Below are 22057 nucleotides of genomic sequence, written 5' to 3' on the forward strand. Positions count from 1 at the left end.
CAACATTAAAACTAGGGTTGCCAAGTCCACTTCACATTTCATATTCAAGTCCTTACACTAAACAAATCCCCCTGTGCACTTTTCAGGCAGCTTCATTAGTTCACAAAGGATAAAGCAATGTCTTCATTATTAATGCAAAACAAAGGGGGGTGGGATGTTTTCTGTTTGAGGACCATTAATCATCTCAGGACCCCTTTAGACTGTTTTCTTAAATAGCCCTAGAGAGGGGTGTAAGCCCTGGCAGAGAAATCATTAAACTACCCAAGTGTACATTTGTTGAATACAGCTCAGCTTCCACCAGCTGCAAGCTAAATCCTCTCTATGCATCAGTATTAACAATATTAATGCACTACATGCCACAAAGGCACGCACTGACTCAGTGACGCGTTTCTTTCAGAGACCACAGGGAGACTTTGTGGAATATTTACTGGTTTGGTTTTGCATGATGATAAACTTTGTGGCTGAAATAACAAATTATACTGTGTGGTGTGTAATAGCAAGCTTTAAATGCAACCCGATGCTGATCCACACAGGAATATGAAACCACATGATAAGGGGGGGGGAATCACAGACAAAGAAGACATTCTACATAATCCTTTATTATAACATAAGAACATACAGAAAAATAGGTTTGGTCCATGAAAAAGTCTGCAGATTCACAATTCTACAGTCCCACCCCCCAGTGTTGTTTTACACCCCAGAGGTGCCCCGATGCTTGTTTCAAATCGTGTACCTGCCCAAACCTTTATTAGTGTATTCTTGGAATTCATTATTAAAATGCACATACGCAAACATTTTCAGCCAGGACACTCATTTTAACCTCATACAGGGAAACGACCATTAAACCCACAGAAACCAGGTCTTCAGTCAATGTGTGAAGAAGCTCCGGCTCCTCAAATCTGCTCCACCACATATGTTTTATGACTTCTCTGCTCAGAATTAAAATACACTAAACTAAAAACGCAGGCGTTTTAACTCTTCCCAACTTGCAGGCGACGTGAATCTGACTGCATGTCTCCCTGCAGAGCAGTGCTCCGTAAAGCGTCACTGCTGTCTTTACTTTGTTGCGGAGAGCTAAACCACTGGGCTTGGAGAGCGAGGGCCAATTAATAATATACTGGTTTGACTATCTGAGCATAGACAAAGACTTAAGAAAAAGATCAGCCAGGATAAGTAATACAGGTTTACTTCACATCCATCTTCAGTTTTTTCTGCTCAGTATTTACAAAACTTTAATGACTAGAGGTACTCATACTAGCTACTTCAATGATAATCTGTACTAGCTAACAAGACAAGTACGGATATAATACATATTTTTAAAACAAGGATCACTGATAGTAACAAAAAGGAGGAAAAATAAACGTCAAAACAAATGGCACCTTTAACAAATAAAAACGCTTTCCAACAACAATGTATAATCTGCTGTGATTGACTGAGCTTTAAAATGTCTCAAAAGACTGCCACAAACTGTGAAAAATAACCAATGGCAACTTAAAACAAGGTGACGTATGAACAGCCAATGTGTAGCAAAAAAGCCCAATTGATTACAAACACAATCACAATCAATATTTAACTAAACGGGCAAGCATCCGGGGGCCAGGCTTGGAGTTGAAAGTGTAAATTTACTTTCCAAAAACGGGAACAAAGAGCCACGCCAGACTCGACACATTCCGGCTGATTTAAGATTATTTTTTTGTTCCAGGGACAATACATTTAAAGTTGCGAGGTACAGTCTGACTTCTGCTTTTCATCTGTGTACAATCTACGTTTTTTGTGAGGACACAGTGTGTCAAAATGAAAGGAATGCTTCTAGCTAAGGCTAAGACATGAAAAAAAAATCAAACTTCAATTAAAGACACTTTTGCTCAAGAGCTCTCGGTGCGAGGAGGAGAAAAATCTGTCATTAAAAGAAAAAAGATAAAGCAGAAACCAAACTTGGGGGGGGGTGAAGATAAAGGAAAATTGACATCCTAGAAAATGCTGAGGCCATCTTTTATCTATCTCTCTCTCTATGTTTGTCAGTTTAAATGTCCCACGCACACACATTAGTTGTCTCCACCAGCAAAACATGTCTTCTCATTTCCTGCTGCATGTGACGACTTTCTTTAGGTGTTTCTGATGCCGAGCGCCTGCTCCAGCTCCTGCCGCCTCTGCTGGACCTAAAAGATGTTTTCACAGAGAGATGATTTAATCAGCAGAAGTCAGCATTAAAAAGCAGATAAAAAAAAATAACAGGGGTATGCATGGGCTCAAAGTGCATCCAATAGTGCTGGTAGATATTTAGCAAGTCACGAGTAAGATGTTCTTCATCGTAGATCAAAGTTTGCTAATAGTGACTGGAGCCAAGGGGGCTGAGGTGGGAAGTGATACTATATTAAATGTATTTAAATACTCTGGGAATATTATGAATAAGAGGAGTCATCTTACAGTCTACCATCCTGAGATAACATTAGCAGAGCAAACCTGGCTGAACTGAAAAAGCATCAAACACCGGACACACTGCTACTTTATAGATGCAGACAGATTGCCACCATCATGTCGTCAGTCTGAACTGTCTTTGACAATGAACAGAAGTCGAGCGGACTCAACTCAACTGGCTGCCAGCTGGTTGTACTCTGGTTATATCCCCATAGAGCAGGAAGGTTGCTGAGTGCAACTGTAATAAATAAATGTAGTGAAATGTGAATTTATGTTTATGAAGATGGCAACAAATATGAGATTTTCAACAATTTATCACAGTAACAGACTGAATGTAATTGCCATATCGGCCATATTCAATCACAGACTGATGGACTGAGTCTTATGGCGACATTTAAGGTAGTTTTAAGTAGGGCTGTTCGATATAACGATATATATCGGATGACGATATAAAAACGTCTATCGTTTCATTTTACGCTATCGTTTGTTTTGTGGTGTCACAAAATAAACTGTTTACGGCAATGTATTATTCATCGTTTTGATCGTCACTGTAGTGGCTATATTAATTTCTTAAGTTCTCTCTTTCTCTTATATTTTATATAACCACACTACGGACGGACAAGCGCTTGTTTTTATGCGTTGTGGTTACCAACAACGACGGTAACACCATCACGTGTCTGCTTGCTTATGTACCACATAAACCTTTCACAATAAAGCTCAAGATCCTGTTGAGACTTTTCAAAATAAACTAAATCATGTGAAAGAGCAGATTATTTACGGATGAGAAGTAAAAAAGAGCCGCCAGGTGCTAAAAAATAAACCTTAGACTCAAACGTTAGAACAGGCTGTTCCCCGCAGCACGCCGTGTAATAAATACTCACAAAGAAAACGGCGGCCGTTACAACTTATGTCTTAAAATGTATAGTTTCATGCATCGGTTAAAACACTCGACTCCAGGTACATGACGTCCAGCTGGAAAGACTTCCCGCAAGACGAGCTGCCCGAGATTCACAGAATTTACAGAAAATGTTACATTTTTGTGATTTATATCGTTAGCGGACGATAGAATTCTTATATCGGGTGGGATGATTTTGGGTCATATCGCACAGCCCTAGTTTTTAATGACGTTGGTAACTACTTTGCAGCAAAGAAAAAAAAAGCTGTGCGATATAAATTTTCTTATTAGATAAATACAGATAGCTTAATTTTGAGGTTAGGTGATAAATCACAATATGTGTTATTGAAATACTCAGCATATCGCAAAAGAACGTTAAAATCACAATAATATTGCATTGTGAGTGAAGTATTGTGATAATATAGCGTGGGGCGTCTGGTGATTCCCACTTCTATTGGCCTGTAACAACAATTTCAGAAAAGGCTCTAGAAATAGTGAAATGTTTTCCTTTAGCTCTTATAAAAATACAATTATGTATAAACTAAGAAAGCATTTAAGACATGATTGTTGACTTCTGTGCAAACCCAGATGGATCAGCCTAAATATGTTATCTAAAAACAAATATTACTGATGTCTATAACTTGATATGAAAACATTCTGCTGTGTATCTAAATAGAAAACTCCAAAATGACATCCTATCAGTTATTTACGTGGATGACTTGTTGCACCATGGCAGATTCCACTGAGACATTTTTGAAAACAATGATAAGCCGAGTACGACATATTGAAGTAATAAAAATTAATCATCTGAAAACCACAAACTTCTCTATAAAAGCTAAATTCCTTGGTACGATCTCTTTGCTAAAATAAAACAAAGAAGAAAAGAAAACTGAGTTACCTTGGAGTAGAAGTAACGGCAGACGGCCTCCTGAGCCCACGGCTGGTAGTAAAACTCTGCTCTTCGCTCCTCTTCTGGGTTTCCTACCACATCTGTCATGGTCTGTTAACAGAAAGAGATATTATTGTATCAACCTCCATCTAAACTAGTGCACCAGCTGATAAATTAAAGGGCACAGGGTCTCCGCAAGGCCAACTGGGGATTTGCTTTGAGAGCAGCTACTGAGCTTCAGACTGAATTTGTTCAATTTTACAGTGATCCGACTGAGCAAACACTGCAGGTGGGTGACAGCTGGTCAAGCAGTTAACCGGCTCGCTCACAGAAAGATGGGGGCGAGCATGCATGCAGTCAAACGTTATTAAATGTTTCACGCTCTATTTTGACTCTGCTACACCTGATTGAGCAGCATGGGGTTTGTGTGCATGATCTGAGGTTTCGAGCAATGCACGACGTAAACTCAAGTCAAAGGATCAAATACTGTTAAACTCTAATACCTCCAAATCTGTGGATTGCCAATTTACAAATATGGCACAGAGCACTTTATGACAAAAAAAATCATGCATGTCAAGTGGCTTTCATTTAATTATCTGGTCATCTGTTATTGTCTACTTGTGTGATATTTTGACCTCAGAAGGTGTCTTTTTTTCCCACCTTCTACTTCTGTTTGTTATTCCTGCCATTTCTTTTCTGTCTACAAATAACATGCCCATAATCTGCTTAAAGCTTTGCATTTAAATAAATTTTACAGGAAGTCGGGTCACTTATTTATTTTTACATAAATCTAATCACAAAACAGCCTAAGGAAAAGAAATGGACCCCTGTTCTACAACAGGAAAAAATAAAATGAAAGAAAAGAATCTGTTGCGTTATGTACAGTGTAGGCAGAAATAAAAATAGTGAAATCTGACTGTGGTGGAACAGAATGACAAAATCTGGTAGAGGAAAGCAATGAGTCACATCTTTCTACTTGTGATGCTGTGCATCTTTCTGCTGCGTTGCATTCTTATCTTTTTTAAGGTTGTCAGTGGAGAAACTGGTGCTGCTGCTCTGTCCTCTTTCTGATCCGTAAGGGGTTTATTTCTGAACGGCTGTGTGGTAAAAAGGATTACTCAGCACTTACTCATCTGAGCGAACCTCAACTCCACATTTAGATATAAACTTTAGGCGGTTCAAAATGTTTTTCTTATTCTTACACACATCCTACACAGCCAATCACAGTGATGTGTGTTGGGAGGAGGATTTGATGACATGGTACATCTACTGATGCCTGCTGTGACTAGAGATAATAAAAAAAGCTCAATGCTACTTTAAGATCCTCTCTTAAAGTAGCAGGACAGACACACTCACCTTGAGGTCTCTGCACTGGGACTGCAGCCAGTCATTGATAAAGCCCTGAGGATCCCTGGCAAAACTCAACATGAACTCCCTCTGGGTCTTCAGCTGGTTAATGGTCTCAATGGTTTCATGGATCTGAGAAGAATCAAGCACAAAACAGAAAGCCTGTCATGTTAAAAGACTTGATGTAGCTAACTAAATTAACAGGTGTTTAGTATTCCTCAGATCAAAACGATTACACCAGGGACATCCCTTTATAAATCTTTTATTGCACCATAAATTATACGAGCGGTTTTAAAACCTCTAATTACACTGATATATCTTTCCTATCATTTTCTCTGACACCTATGTAGGCAATAAAGTTACACACACACACACACACACACACACACACACACACACACACACACACACACACACACACACACACACACACACACACACACACACACACACACACACACACACACACACACACACAAAACGTGTCACAAAACAAAGGCGGACATCCATCCATCAATCTACACATGTATATGTATACATATACATGTGCGTATTCATAAGAGTCACCAGACTTGTGTATTTGATGCTGTTAACATATACAGCACACATATACATACATATATGCTTCAATATAATGCTAAACAACTTAACTTGGAATGAATGAATCAATTAAACAGGGTTAAAAAAAAATAACACTAATGTAGTCGACTAAACTAAAAGTAAGAAAACACTGAAAGTCCATATTAAGCACCTAAATCCTGAAATTACACTGTCTGTACAAATATAAGAGCCATTTCAAACCATATTCCTCGAAAATCAGATTGTATTGTGGTACTCTGGGCCACACAGAATATTGCACATTACACACACACACAATGACAGATTACTTTGCAGATAGTGGCTAATGCTCCTGTCAACAGGCAGAATGTGGTAATACATTTTTCCATTCGAGTGGTAATATGTTGTTTATAGAGCCTGCATACAGCCGTTCCTTTTCTAGATAAAAGAGTTGCAGATCTGTGCTGATTGGTGTGGCAGTTTTCTGTCCTCAAACCCAACATTTAAGAGGTTTACATTAATAAAATATGAATAATTTATTTAACTAACAAGTATTTCTGGTGCCAGCTAGTGAAGCCAGCTACTTTTAATCATCCAGTCACGAGCATCCCTAAAAAATATGGATATAACCTTGGCCTGTAATTAAAAGGTACTGTAGTCTCTAACCAGCAAAAGTGAACATGCACAGGGTAATCAAAGGGGAAATAGTTGCATCAGAGTGCACTCATCAACCGGCTCTCTTTTGGGGATTCAAGCCTCAGATCTCCATTATTTCTGCTATAAAAACAAGACCCCAGATGTGACCCTGGATTCCTTTTGGAATTTAAAAGAGACCAATTTGTCAGGATGGGGAGGTGAGTGACTGCAGGAGGGGGTCCTGAGAATCTCTGCCTTTAAAGTGAATCACAATTATCTCAGCTCATAGAAGACTTGCCTTACCTATGAGACCATTATTCTGTTCAATTTTTTCTTCCATGATACAAGGACCTATTTCCGCCTAAGCAGCACTCTTTCCGTGTATAAAAAACAAAAAACATAGACATTAAAATGTGTTTTATTATTCACTGGCTACAAAGCCTGGCTATGTCTTGGCATAGGGAAATATTTCGAAAAGTTTTATTTTGGAAAACCTTAACAGAGGTGCTGGGAAAAAATACGAGCCCCATCTCTGGTTTATAAGATTCTCAGGCTTTCAAAATGCACTACAAATAGTTCAACAAGGCTAAGCTACAGGCTTTTTCTAATATTAGGCCAGCAGGAACAGGATGTATAACAGCAATCCTCACCAAACCCAAAAGAAAGTAACAAAATGAAAGGCGTCTGTATCCTGTAAACAATCTCTGTTGTTAGATTGTTGAGTTGCTTTAGAACAAAGACTCCACAGAGGGACGTCTTTTTGCTGAATGGCTTTGTGCCTTATCAATGTGATTACAGCCATCCCAGTCAAGGTAACGGGCGCTAGCAGGAGGTCAAGAGGACCTGATCGACCTCAAAACGGAGTAAGAAGCCAGTAATACACAGGCAGCAATTTAAGGGAGCAAATATGTGTGAAATTGCCCTCAGCGGGTTCACAAAATTGGAGACAATCAAAATGATAGTTTCAATCAAAGATTGCTTGGCTGTCTGTCTGTCTGTCTGTCTGTCTGTCTGTGTGTGTGTGTGTGTGTGTATATGTATATATATATATATATATATATATATATATATATATATAAACAAGCACATTCCCAGTTGTTTTAATCTTTTTAAATTTGCAAGATCTGCACATTAGAAAAACCTGCTCACTGCTTAGAAAAAAAAAAAATCAAAGAAAAAGAAAAAAAACTTCGCACACTTCTTTTTGAGCGAGTACACTTTTTTCCCTTCACTACAGAGGGAGGTGATTTAGTAGTTAAGTGATCAAAAGGCCACACAAAACTCTAGGAAACAGGAAACACTACTCCCACTCTGAAAACACAGCCCTGTCTAAAACTACCAGTAACATCCATAAAAAGAACAGCGAGTGACTGCTGGGTGAGGTATGTACCTTGTTGTCCAGCCCTGCTATTTCCTGCTGGCTGGCTGTGGAGAGAAGGAAGGAGTTCATCTGGGTCTTCAACGTGTCGTCCACCTCCACATCAATGTCATAGCAGGCAGTCTTCTTTTGGTCATTAGGATCCACACTATCAAAACAATACAGTTTACTGTGTACAGTATGTTTTTGTTTTTTTACAGTATGTGATTAAATCACATTAGCAACAAGTGATTAAATTATTCAACAACAGCAGCAATCCAAACCTAAAAAGGGTTAAAATTCTCATAGACAGTCTCATAGCTTTTTGAGCATTTAGTGCTCGCTGCTAATTAAGACAAGAAAAATAACTAGAAGAGAAACAATAACTGAGTCAAAGCATGGATCAGTGGACAAAATTCATCAGAACACTTCAGTCCAACAAAAAAATTAGATTTTTTCCCCATTTACTGACATACTGATAATGATTTTTGTAGAATCAAAACATACCTGATCAGATGGTTGATGATGATGGGCTCTGGGGGCATGAGAAGTGCATGCAAGCGCTGTGGGATCTCAGAAAACTTCATTCGCTGAGTCTCAAAGATCTGCAAAATGAAAGTATGAAATAAAGAATGTTTAGATAAACATGACTTCACTACTCTGCAGCATCCAGCAGAATACACTGGTTTGTTCACGTTAAGAATATGCCTGACAACCACATTTAAATTGCGTTAGAGCTTGATAATGCTTATTATGCACCCTGAAATTCTATCAGTTCAGTAGGAATAAATCATTAACCTTATAAAATCCTATGTTTATGTTGGTAGAGCAGAAAAAGCACCAAGAGACTGGACAGTGACCCAGATGGAGAGAATGTCTCCATAAAAGGATAGATAGAGAGAGGGGAAGGCGAGCTGTTCAACATCCACAGCAGGATCCAGAAAAACTGTGACACTGGTTGCTCTTTCCAGCTACCAGCTAATGTTCATCACATTTAAGAAATGGAGTGGGCCGCCTTTTGGTGAAACTCAAGTAACAAAATGTACCACTTCGACATGTCCGATGTGTGAAAAAAGCAACTGCGCTCACCTGCTGCAAGTATTTGTCACAGTTGATGAACTCCCGCTCATGTGGGTCCTGGAGTTTGTGGGTCTTCACGTACTGCCACAGGGCCTGAATGATGACGGGTCTGGTCTGGGTGTGGATACCCAACATACGGGCCAGTCGGGGGTCCAGCTTGAACTGAGGGGGCTGTGCGGCACACAGAAAGACGAAAAGGTGAGTGAATTCATGAAGAAATGTTTCAAGATCACTCGCTGAGAACAGAGTCTGTTTACCTGGTAATCAAGCATGAGAAGGACGGTGCAACGAACACCCACATCACCTGGCCTCTTCACCTGGAAACCATCGGTCTCCTGGGTTGTCGCAGTCCTATGCCACTGAAGTGATACAAGCAGCATTTAAGGAACAAGTAATTAGTTAAGTCTCCAAGTTAATATTGTTCATTAATATCAGTTGATCTTATTTAAACGCACAGTATTATTCACAACTTCTGATGTTGGAGAAGCAAAACAAGAAAAATAACAAAGGATGCAGTGTCATGAAGTATTGTGAGATCACAGAAGTGGTCTACTTTAAGCGACTTATGCATAAACTATGGTCATGTCCAAGGAAATATATTATTGTGTTGTTTACATTACATTTAGTCACATATATTCACCCTAAATCAGTTCTAATTAAGTAGCTACCATTATCTACCATCAACCTAACTTCACTTCGGAGCAGTTAGTACACTTATACTCGTTGAAACTAAGAATATATTTATAATTCAGTCATTGGTTAGCTCTGTCATGTGTTTGTAACACTCAGTTTAACAGTGTGCTGATACCAGTATTTTAAAACTTATCAGTACAAAAATCTTCCATATTATACTTTAAATTACTCTAAGAACTATAAAAAGATATTCAACAAAAACATGATTAGAAAAGTAATGAACATTGATACTTTCAGATGTGATAAAAAAAACCATCTTACTTCCACAAGGTGATTATCTGGACCATATAGATCTTTGTCCAGCTCGATCACCAAGGACTTGAAGAATGAGGAGAACTTTCTTTTCTGTTTCGTGGCTTCATACTTTGACACGGCTGTCTGCAAACAAAATTAAATACCACGTTAAGTAAGCTGCCTGTGATATTAGGCTGAAATATTTTTAATGAAAAATTAAAGATAAAGAAATAACACTGAAGCTGTTTAACAGTCTTAGGTCAGTGTAACCGAACAAGACCATCATAATCTTAATAGTTTGATGGTAATTTTTTGACCCTACTGTGGAAAATAAAAACTACTTTTTACTTTATCCCAATACAGCAAACCAGCTAAGCCACACCTAACTGGGCAGCCACAAATAATTACTATAAACTGAACAAATTTGATAAGCTTACATCTTCCAGCAGACGCCCCTCGACACGTAGCTCCCATGATGCAACTGTGCCCTCTCCATCCTCAGCATCAGGCTTTGCTGGGTTGAAGGTGTTGGAGATAAAAATCCTTAGCTTTCTCTTTTGCTGAAAACAATAATAGAAAAGAAACTTTAAATTTGTGTCTCATCAGTTAATCAACACTGACTTTATAGCTACACTGAGTCTGGACCCATTATAGCCATTTTCTGGACTGCATTATTTTCTCCCTTCATACAAGTAAAATATGTATTTATATATAGAGATCTCTATAAATTGTCTATAAAAATATAATATAGTATAAAAACATATAAATATCTATAAATTATCGCTATAAATACTTCAGAGTACACACTGACATTAAACTGGACTCTGTTTAAAAGCACCACTGCTCCGTAGAGGAAGGACGAGGGCAGTCCCTTCTCTGAGGCGGCTGAGGTCTTTTAACATCTGTTGGACAATGCTCAGGATTTTCTACAAGTCTGTTGTGGCCAGTGTCATCCCCTATGCTGCTGCATGCTGGCACAGCAGGTTGAGGGTCACAGATGCCAACAGACTGAATAAAAGGAAAACTTGGGATGTAGCTGGACTCTCTAAAGGTTGTGTCGGAAAGGCGGATGTTGTCCAAGATAAGAACAACGCTGGACAATTTCTCCCACCCACTCCATGACGTGCTCACCTTGCTCCATCTAAAGCACAGTATACGCTGCAATAGTTGCACACCCTTAATATCACATCCTCTACAGAGCAAATTAAAGTTAATATGATAAGAAGGGCACTGCAATGTCAACCATATATATTTAATTTTGGGTAATGTGCTAGGATATTTATGATTAGAGCTATTTTGTTATATTTTGTAACTTTGTAATATTTTGAATGATTTAATTTACTTTACTTAGTTACTGTTTTTACTGTCTTGGAGCAACTGTGACCACATAATTTCCTCTGAAATTAATAAAGTATTCTGATTCTGATAGAGGTCCTTTGTAGAGCCCTTTTATGTCCTCTTCCTTTAAAGACACTGATTTAGAGGTGGCTTTCTTCAGATTAGCTGCTCCTCAAACGGTAGATTTTGGTGTGTGTGTGTCATATGCTCACATGTGAGGAACATAACAGGGATTATCAGAAGGATTAACAGTAGAGAAAACGTTGAAGCCAAGTATTTAGAGCAGACTGAAACCTTAGCCAAATCAAACATTAGCTCCATCTGCCTCGTCGGCCACTTGTGGATAAGGTTTGCTTTAATTTACACAAAATATGTGTGTTAACATCACAATATTCAGAAATCTTTTCATCAAGTGCTACAACAGTCAATAAAACCATTAGGCAGCGTCATCATCTGAACAAAAACAGTGTGGTGCAGAAGATCAAGGGAAAGTAAGCAGCAATCTGTAAAATGTAGACATTTGTTCTGACTAACCCTTCACTGACTGACATCACTCTTAAATGACCAGTTAAAGGTAACATGGAACACCTGTGATGAGCTTGACTGAAATATACCTTAATTGGCCTCTTGAGGGCCTCCTGAATGTCCAGCCTCTTGCGCATGATGGTCTGGTCCAGCTTCCTCTCAAAAGCCAGCAGATCCATGTAAGCCTGAGACTCTGGGACCAGTTCCCTGATCTAGGAGACAAAGGATACTAGTGACTACAGGTGTCTTTAGAATAATCTTTAATAATCACTTATTATTGGCCAGGACTGAGATCACAATTATTGAGTATTAGAACTCAAAATCATTTAAATAGACAGTGGATTCATTAAACTTGTAAAAAGAAAACTTTTTATTCAGGCAGATATCCTTGAACTTTAATGATAGTAAAAGAAAAGAAAAAATAGTGAGTGACAATATGTGCTGAAATCAAAAACAAGAATTTGTTTTAACCCTTGGAAGCATCAATCGTAATTGAAATTAAAATCTGTAACCTGTACTTCTTTTTCCATCTGTCAGTCTAAGAAAACCCAGTTTCTCAGTTGTTCATACTCTCCCTGATTCCAGTCTGAATGTGTACGTGTCCACAGGGTCTGTGAGCCACGGGTGACCACATATCTGCTGCCTGCTCTGCTAGCTTTACATGCTGGGTCTATTTCTGCTGAAAATGAATCTCAAGCTTGACAGATCAAGAGAAGGAGAGAGAAATCTCTCTTCAGAAAAACCAAGATATTGCAGCAGACATTTTACTATCACACCACTAACTACATTTAAATAAAGTGCAAGAATAGATCAAATACAACAGCCAGCCTTACTTCCATATGGTGTTCTCTTATGAATGCTACTCTGTTCAGCTGTAAAATATATATGAATAAATGAAAAGGATATCACAAGACTGCAACTTTAAATTATAATATCCTATGAGAAAACAATGTTGATGTGCGATTTAATATAAGATTAAAAGGATATAATAGAACTCTTTTCTTGACAAATTTATGATTGACATCCACACACTGGAGAACACCATGAGTGCCTAAAATTGGGGTTCAACGTAACTAATGACCTGATGGCCCAAGGCTCCAAAAAGAGTGTCTCAGGCAAGCTGACTTGCCAGCTCTTGGCCCATTTGAGTCAGCGACATGTCATCAATCATAGTTATGAGTTCACCTCAAAAGCAAACTGGCTGAAGTGAATCTTCACTAACAACTACTTTTCCCCCTGCAGTCAGTATATTCACATTAGTGGGATCATATGAGGTCAGTACTATAAATCAGTTATTCTTAGCAACTCTGAAAACCAGCAGAAATGCGAGGGCTTGACGGTGAGCGTTTCACTTGGATTTGTGACTTAAAACAGAAATGTGCTGATTATTAAATGTATCACATGATTCAGGATAAATGGTAAATGGAATGGCTCTTATACAGTGCTTTTCTACTCTGAGTACTCATAGCACTTCATACAACTTGCCTCATTCATATTTTCTATGCTTTTTCTACCTAAGTGCTTTCACACACATTCATCGATGAGCAACTTGAGGTTACAATCTTGCCCCAGGACATTTGACATGCAGAGATCGAACCACCAACCTTCCGATTAGTAGCTGACCTAGTCTACCTCCTGAACTACAACCTCCATTTTCATGATACAAGATAAGTAGATCATTTCTTTATCACAGCTGAAGTTTATGTCCACCCTGCAGCCTATTTTCACATTTCACACACAGGGAGATGAAAGACAGGGAGATCAGGTGGAGTGAGAGAAGAAATACTTCTAGAGTTAATAGCGATTTTGTTCATTACTGTCATCACAAAACCTTTGGAGGTCCCCATTTTGCATTGTACAGTGCTAAAATCTTTAGTAAATTGCCCAAGCACTTATAGTTAGCACTCTCTAAATCCCAGCATTTTAACCAGGGCACTTTAAAGACCAACTGTCCTTTGTTTGGAGCCACTTAAATTAAAGTTCACATGGACTGCCAGATGTAGCATAATCAAAGCTGGAATTAATGGATTGTTCATGCACTGTGGTTTGATTAATACTCACCCTCTGAGGTAGAATTTTATCAGCCATCTTCTTCTTCTTTGTGCTGTGAAAATAAATCATCGAAACAATAGGCGTTTGAGTGCAAGTCAGAGCAGTTTTGTGTGTCTTTACAAAAAGACAAGGAAGTCAGTCAAATTCTTCAGTCTGTGGGACACATTTTCCAGGTACCATGTTCATATACACTTGCACACATACAAAGACACAAAATAATAGTCCCCTAAAGAGAGGGCTGCAATAATTGTGATAAAAAAAAAGCATGCTGAGTAGGCAGCGAGTGGGGACTTACTGCTGGTTGCGGTTCTGTTGTTGCTGAACCTGCTGAATCTGTTGAGGAGCCGGCCTCTTACGAGACGGATCCATCACACCTGGCATGCCAGGACGGGACACGGGGCTGTTGCCGTATCCCGGAGGGCCCATAGCTGGTCCCTGAGGGGTCATGCGACTGGAAGGAGGCATGCCTGGTCTCTGCATAGAAAATAAGGCCATGATCACACAAAAAGGCCGTTGAAATTTGTAATTCTTTACATGTAGAACGTGTAGAAAAGATACATTTTGCAGATTTTAAACAAGACACCTTAGCCTTTATTTTAAGGTGTGTTAAGAAATAAATCTGTGGACCAACATGTCTTACAAGTTTTCTATGAATTGTCACAACAAGTATTTGAGGTAAAATTCCATTTTTCTTATGCTCAAGTGATCAGTTTCTGCAGCTACTATACTGGGAACTGATTGGTAATTCCTAATTTTGCCTTTTTGCCTCTCTCTCCTTATCTTTTCTTTCTTATTTCCATTATTTTTACACTAATGTATATGTGTATCTATATATATATGTGTGTGTGTATCTATCCGCACACACACGCACGCACGCACACACACACACACACACACACACACACACACACACACACACACACACACACACACACACACACACACACACACACACACACACTTTAATCCCCAAGCATAAATTCTGGGAGGTGGTTTGTGTAATAATGTATTTGACTTCAGACTGTGTTGGTATGAGGAAAGAACACAACTTGAAATAAACGATAAAAAAAAAAATCTTTTACTGCAGCCATCAAATGTGTATAAATTGTTCCTGAATAACTTACAAACAGCAATCCTCTCAAAGGTCCCCGATCGACACATAAATGCTCACAACAATCCAACACTTTCCTACCGACCTTGTGGTCCAACATGGCAAATTGTGCTTCAAGTGGCAATTTAACCCCATGACTATCTGTGACTATGTAGCCCTGGCCCCACCCATGCACACAAAAATTGAATGTTTGCAGCTACAGTGGCAGAGACGCAGTTCACGGGTGTAGCAATAAAACAACTCTGAGCCTTGCTTATTAAAAAAAGAGGGAAAAAAGGGGGGGAAAAAATCTGTTTCAGGTGAAAATAACATCTGAGCTGTTGTGTAGCTAATTCTCAAAAGTGAAAAGTGCACAAATTAGGATCAATGTTTGTGAAGACTTGAAGACAAAAGCACATCAAAGTTTTCTACCGTTCCATTTCAGTCCTTATTGATCCGAGAATACATTTGTAGTGTTTAAAATAAAATGCAAAACTGACACAGTGGGAAAACGTCAATGTAAATTTGCAAACAAAACATTTGCAGCACATCTGCTGATGTAAATATATTCTAGAAAATTACAAATCCCACAACACACAAAAAACTCAACACTACCACTCTGAGACACAGCCCACATACTTTTATATCTGATGCTTCATATTAGCAGTATCAGCAAATTTATGCATGCCTTTCATTAAAGTAAATAGACAAAAATCACCACAGTCAACTCACCAAACCATGTGCTAAGAACTCAAACAGGCGACTTCTTGTATTTGACTGCATGAATGCAGGCGAGAGCAGCAGATAAGTGACAAATCACTGATAGCAGCTTTTCCTCCAGCAGTCAGTCCAACAAATGTGACAGATGAAGGCAAAACACACTCTCTCTTCATCGCATGGTGAACAGTGAAAGAGAGGAAGAGTGAAGGACATTGACTTCTCAACAATACAGGCCAGATGAATGGGCTCTGCCTTTTCCACAGTGTGGTGTAGGCAGATTGGGGAAACATGCCGATCATTTAGTACTTTTTACACTATACATCAGCGCAACCTTGGCTTGCCTGAGAACAAGTGGAAATCTGCAGTATTCAGAGTATGAAGTCTCTTTTGACTATGGTGTGAAAGGCTGCCAAGGACGTTGGAAGGGAAAAAAATATGTGACAACCATTTACTGAGCTGTCTTTCTGGTTGGTAGTAGCTAAGAAGCAAACACTTCAGCTGTGGATCAGTGATAAATGACTCATCTTTATGTCTTGATTTTAATACAATTCTCTTATCTTAAGACACAACATATTAGCCGGAGATGACTCAATCCAATGCAATATCGGGGGAATAAACCCAGGACTACAGATCAGGATATGAAAATTTATACTCTGATACTAAATATGAATGCAAGAGCATACATGGGATAATAAGACCAAGAAACCAAAGAGTTCTGATCAAATATCATAGTAACGGAGCATGCACGCAGTATATTGCTGGAGCACACAATCAGCTTTAATGTCCATTCATTTGAAAACATTTAGGATCGGAAGTCCTGATTACTGAAAATGTTTGCTTCTTGGTCATTTTCTTGAGACCCCACTGTGCAGAACGACGTGTTGCAGGATGTGAAAGCAAATGAAAGATTTCCGTTTCTTCAGCCAAAGGGAGCTCACCTTTAAATCTCAGTAGTCACTCATGGACCTTGATTCTGTTACATAAGAACTAGAAGGAGAATTTGGCAGCATCTTCTGCCTTGCAGTTAAACTTCTGAAATGATCAGTATCTCCATATTAATATAGTGTGGGATTTCAAGATAGAAAATGAGCTGCTGTCATTTTAACTGCTTAAACATTTTTTCTTTCATTTTCTGTGCATCTGTGAGCTGTGCATCTCTATATGTATTAAAGGGAGGTTTTTAAAAATTATATTCCAGGGATTTCCACCCTCGACATACAGAAATATTCGGCAACCTAATCAACATCACCGTCTGGAGTTGAAACAAGTTGGTCTTTATCAAACTATTTTGTGGTTCAGAGTCAGGCAACTGTGAAGGTGCACTTTGCATTCACCTTCACAGTTCCCCATATTCATTCTTCTCCCATTACAGTCAGAGTCGGTCATATTAGCCTCAAAACTATTTTACAATATTTTAGGGAAAATTGCAATTATATTTACAACAATACAGGGGGAAAAAACAATGTTGTATTGGTGACTGTAGCTTGCAAGCAGCAACATTTAATAGTGCAAACAAAGTGAAGGACGTTTTCCAAGCTGCCGTCACTGATACCGCTGACTGACATAAGACAGGCTGGTAAATAAATTACAGTATTACCAAGGCAACCAGAGCCTGAAACATCCACTTTAGACCAAACGCAAGCAACACAGCAAATGTGGATGGGATTCTGGAAATGTTTAATCTGACAGGAAGTACACTAAAAATTGTGTTTTTTTTCTTCTCCCCGAGACCAAAACATCAAGTTTCCTAACTAATAGAATCAAATGAGTATGAGGACCCACCTATGCAAAAGTGATATAAATCAAAATATTATCACAATATCTTGAAATACACAAATCTTAAAGCAAACAAACAAGATAACTAGTGGCTGAGAGTGAATGCACCACGGTTTTATTGTGTATTCATTGTGACAATTTGTAGAAACTGCCTCCTTTGGACATCTGTTTAATGCTATCTATTTTACTGCATAATTACTCTGAGTATCTCTGCAATTTAGGGGATCATAGACTACTGTTAAATCATGTTTAATATGTGTGTATCACCAGCAGGTCCGTAAGTACATTTTCGACTATTTCGACAAGTGTTTGCGAGGCAACTTTCCCCTTTCTGAGACAGACAAACAACAAACCAGTTACTGTACATCCAGTTTGTTGATGCTATACTGGCAAATAAGATTACATTTACCAGTGCTGCTGGTGGACAATGTTAATGTGTTTTCAAATCAATTCTGCACTGTGTAAATGTTAATAGATAGTGTCAATTATTATATTTCAAATGTGAGAAACGACTGCAGATTAATCTTGTAATTATTATTATTATTAATTGTGACCAATCGACTAACCGCTGTAATCTGATTTGAAGATCAGAAAATATCAGCTTATAAGACTCAAAATTAACAACTAAACATCCTTCCAGCAGTTTAGATGTGTAGTGAGTTCATGCTGAGATCCCAGCGTTTCTTGGTACTTGGTGTACTTTGCGGCAGACCAGTGGGCTCACTAAACAGACTTTACAAGTTGTAAACACCAACTTCGACGAGACAAACTGCACCAGCTAAACACAGAGTGAAGTCTGCTACTGACTGGCACCTCTCCTTAATCATCGTTTCTGTATGTTGTAAATTTACATTGACACAAACTAATATTGATGCAGCCGATTCATTCAAAACTAGGCTCGACTTATAACAACTTCTGAGTTCAAACCGAGCCTGAACTTCACAAACTACAACTCCTAAAACTTAAGGGATGGTTTAATTGTTAGGTTTACCAACTACACGGTGCACATTTTGGGTCTTTTTGATAAGAAAACTGGTCGAAATACAGTTAACAGTTAGCAGGGTTAGCAGGCTAAGCTAACTGGATGCTGCGATTAGCTAGCTAACCTTAATGTTAGCGGGCGGGAGGGTTAGCAAATTCAAACAACAAACAAACTCTGATGGTCATCCTGAGCGACTGGTGAAATATTTCAAGTACATCACCAATTTTGAACCGGGCTGCTAGCTAGTATGAGCTGTGGCCTACGCTGGTGAAGGGGGTTAATGCTAGCCACTAGGGACAAAGCAAGCGGAGCGAGGCTTTGTTCTAGCGGACTCGCTAACGCGTCAGCAGCAAAGATAGAGCGATATCTTACCGGGTACCCAGGCCCGGGCATCGGTGAGCGGTACATGTGGTTCTGCGCGGCAGCTGATGGTCCCATTCTTCCAGAAGGTGTTCCTGGTCCCATGCCTGGTCCTGCACCCGGTACCGGTGGTCCAGGTCCCATTGCTCCACCACCACCCGTCGGTGCCGACTGAAACCCCCCTCTGGCCGCCATCTCCTCTCTGAATGTCGCCGCCGGTGTAGGCGCGGAGCTACCGCGAGAGCGAGAACGAGTGTTGGGATGGACGTCACAGGTTCAAGACGCCCCCCTCTGTTTGTTGGTGCTACTGCAGCAAAATTAGGGCTGGTGACGATGATGGCGGAATAGGTCCTCGTTAAACGTTCCAAAAGTGCAGTGAATATACTCCATTACAGGAAAAAGTTCTTTAAAAAATACTAGTTATGTAAAAGTTTCTAACTATAAACATAAACATGTGCTTAAGATATTAAGAGTACTCACTTCAGTTGTGCTATTACGCAAAATATAGTTTTTTTTAATGTTACATCTGTTAGAGTATAATTACTTAAAAAGCAGGATACGATTGACCAGGATATTAATGTTGTAGATGGATAGTTTTTTTTTTGCTACAACATGCTACAATTAATTGATATTTTAGTTAGGTAATGTGGTAATTCATTTTTAATTAACAAAGCCATGGGCAGTGCACAAAAGAGGTGAAGATGAGAGTGTAGCCAGGGTGGAGTGTGTGGAGACAAGTATCAGAGTGATTCGTGACAGAAGGATAGCAGCATGAGCCAATGGGAAAGCTTTTAAAATGGTATTAAGATTTGCTCTGATGTATGGTCTGGAGACTGTTGCAGTCACCGGGGTGGGCAAGTTTTTTAGAAATAAGGATTTAGGGTGGCTGTAGCTCAGGTAGCAGAGCAGGTCAGCCACTAATCAGAAGGTCGCTGGTTCGATCCCAGGTTGCCTCCTGGCTGCATGCCAAATATCCTTGGGCTGGTGGCGCCAGTGTCCAGCAGCCTCGCCTCTGTCAGTGCGCCCCAGGGCAGCTGTGGCTACAACGTAGCTTGCCAAATGCAGGCCATTTACCATTTTAGGAGAGACAGCTCAGGTTGAGACAAAGTTAGAGAGCCAAAGCTGTCATATGCAGTGGAAGGATAGTGGATAAATTGGACAAATAATGTTAAAGAAGGTGCTGCCAGGCACCTGTTCATCAAGGCCTTGGACTGTCTATGTGCACTCTGCCTGTTTTTTTGACCTCAGCAAGTTAATCTAGATTTTTGACTGACCTCTTTGTGTTTATCTTGTTAGCCTTCCTTGTGTTTTGCTTTGGTACTGACCGTACTAAGCTGCAAGTTTGTTTTACAGTCATGTAAAAGTGAAAGTTTTTACAGGTCTAAATACAGACATTAAAAACTAAATGCATCCTGTGACTCGATAGCTTTTAGATCTTTTTGCAGCAATAACTTAACAACATATTGTTGTGGAGAAAACTTGTCTTTAGAATTCTGCTTAAGTTCATTTAGACTTGCAGGCATTCTTTATGCACAGTTCCCACCACAGCATTTCAGTTGGATGTCTAAACTTCGACTAGCCTATTGCAGCAGCTTGAGTCTTTTCTTTTTCAGCCATTGTAGATTTGTTGGTGATCCAGTATCATTGTCCTTTTGGACAATGATTTCAACCAAACTTCAGCTGTTGAACAGATGACCTCACATCTGGCTCTAAAACACTTTGGTTCATGGTCGACTCAGTAACTCCAAGGCCCGTAAGTTTGTGCTTTGACGGTTGATGTGAGGTGTGTGAGCTGATACCCTGTGTTTGGTTTTTGCCAACGCAGTGTTGTGTATTATGGCCAGACAGCTCCACTTTGAACTTGTATGTCTAAAGGACATTGCTCCAGAAGTCATAATGCTTGCTCAGCCGCAAGTTTGCAATCCTAAGCCATGCTGCTATGTTTTTAGAGAGAAGAAGCGACTGTCTCCTTCCAGTCCTTCCAACCAAAATATAATTTTTCAGTCTTTATCTAGTTACACTGCCATGAAGTAGGAAATATCTGTTGAGTTTAATAAGTATCTCATGTTTTTGTGTTTTTTGAAATTTTCTAAGCACTGCACAATGTGATCTTTGGGTGACTTTGCTGGGATGTCCAATCCTGCGAAGATTGTGGGATAGTGTAAACACACACCTAAATGCTCCAGACCAGCAACCTGCCACAACCTCTGCTTTTATGGAGGTGCTCCCAATTGGTGATGATTTGTTGATTATCAATACCTGGCTGCCACTTACCTTTTTAATTCCTGGCTGCTAATATAATTTTAATGGAAACATTAAGCGTGTACTCATTTTTCACAGGAGTGCATAGACTCCTGTGAAAAATGTTCTTTTTCACAGAACTGTACCTGTCTGCCTCTGGCTCTGTAATTTGGCTCTATTTTTCTTTCACCGTAATTATCTCGAGTCCAAAGTGACACTTTTAAAAAAAATTTCCCCTCTAAATTAAAGTGCATATGAAATGATTGATAAATATAGGTGCTTGAAAAGATAAACCTTGTGTACCATTTTTGTACTTTGGCACTTGTTTAAAAGTAATTACTTTAACTTAATTTCACTGAACATGAAGGGAAATCACAGCCTTTTTTAAATTAAGAAAGGTTATAAATGAAATAAAACTAAATCCAAAAACATTATTGTGTTTGTGTGTTGCTCCCCCATTTTATTCTTTAATTAAACAAGTGCTAACTTGAAGTACGAAGCACAAGAAAAAATAGCATAAGTCAGTATCTGACAAGTAATCTTGAAATGAAAATGAAATGAAGATAATGAAACTGTTAATTAACTAAATTAACAGTGGAGCATTGGCACCTTTTATCATAATCTGATTGCATTTTCTTCTTTCAATCTTTGATAAATTATTGGCAATACGGGCTCAGTGACTATGAAAATTAGCCTTTTGCTTATCTCTCTTTTTTCAGAACTGTAATTAAAATTCATTGTCCCTCTAACCAAATGAATAAACTTAATTATATTCAGCGTCTGATATCTCTCCAGGCTGACTGGTGACTAAAAACCAGTTCTATGGATGCAATGTGCAGCAAACCAAAACAAACAACTCTGTCTGG

General features: G+C 39.1%; 1 protein-coding gene across 2 annotated transcripts; it reads right to left on the minus strand.

Moving 5' to 3' along the window:
* Positions 1–579: 579 nt before the first annotated feature.
* On the minus strand, positions 580–19183 carry smarcd1 (SWI/SNF related BAF chromatin remodeling complex subunit D1). Of its 2 annotated transcripts, XM_086293444.1 has the most exons (14): positions 18963–19183; positions 14318–14496; positions 14032–14074; positions 12060–12182; positions 10545–10667; positions 10135–10251; positions 9438–9539; positions 9190–9351; positions 8608–8705; positions 8134–8269; positions 5559–5681; positions 4212–4313; positions 2092–2159; positions 580–2050 (listed from the first exon to the last, which is right to left on the minus strand). In XM_086293444.1, exons 1-13 carry the CDS (start codon positions 19143–19145, stop codon positions 2106–2108), a joined length of 1545 nt encoding a protein of 514 aa, XP_086149570.1. In that variant the 5' UTR covers positions 19146–19183; the 3' UTR covers positions 580–2050; positions 2092–2105. The 2 variants fall into 2 exon arrangements, with proteins under 2 accessions (XP_086149570.1, XP_086149569.1); XM_086293443.1 differs by having other exon boundaries at positions 580–2159; positions 18963–19182.
* Positions 19184–22057: the final 2874 nt, after the last annotated feature.

Source organism: Aulonocara sp. 'chitande type north' Nkhata Bay, linkage group LG5 (assembly GCF_057382095.1).
Source record: "Aulonocara sp. 'chitande type north' Nkhata Bay isolate Kocher_YH1m ecotype deep benthic linkage group LG5, A_spYH_male_GT1.1, whole genome shotgun sequence".
NCBI classification, from domain to species: Eukaryota; Metazoa; Chordata; class Actinopteri; order Cichliformes; family Cichlidae; genus Aulonocara; species Aulonocara sp. 'chitande type north' Nkhata Bay.

Bases quoted from the DNA above. Each gene is read 5' to 3' on its own strand.
- smarcd1 (XM_086293444.1), bottom strand. From the start codon at position 19,145: ATGGCGGCCAGAGGGGGGTTTCAGTCGGCACCGACGGGTGGTGGTGGA. The intron at 10,668-12,059 runs GTATATTTCAGT...TATTGTTTTCAG, and splicing joins CCCTCAAGAGGCCAATTAAG to CAAAAGAGAAAGCTAAGGAT. The intron at 9,540-10,134 runs GTAAGATGGTTT...GTATCACTTCAG, and splicing joins CAGATAATCACCTTGTGGAA to TGGCATAGGACTGCGACAAC.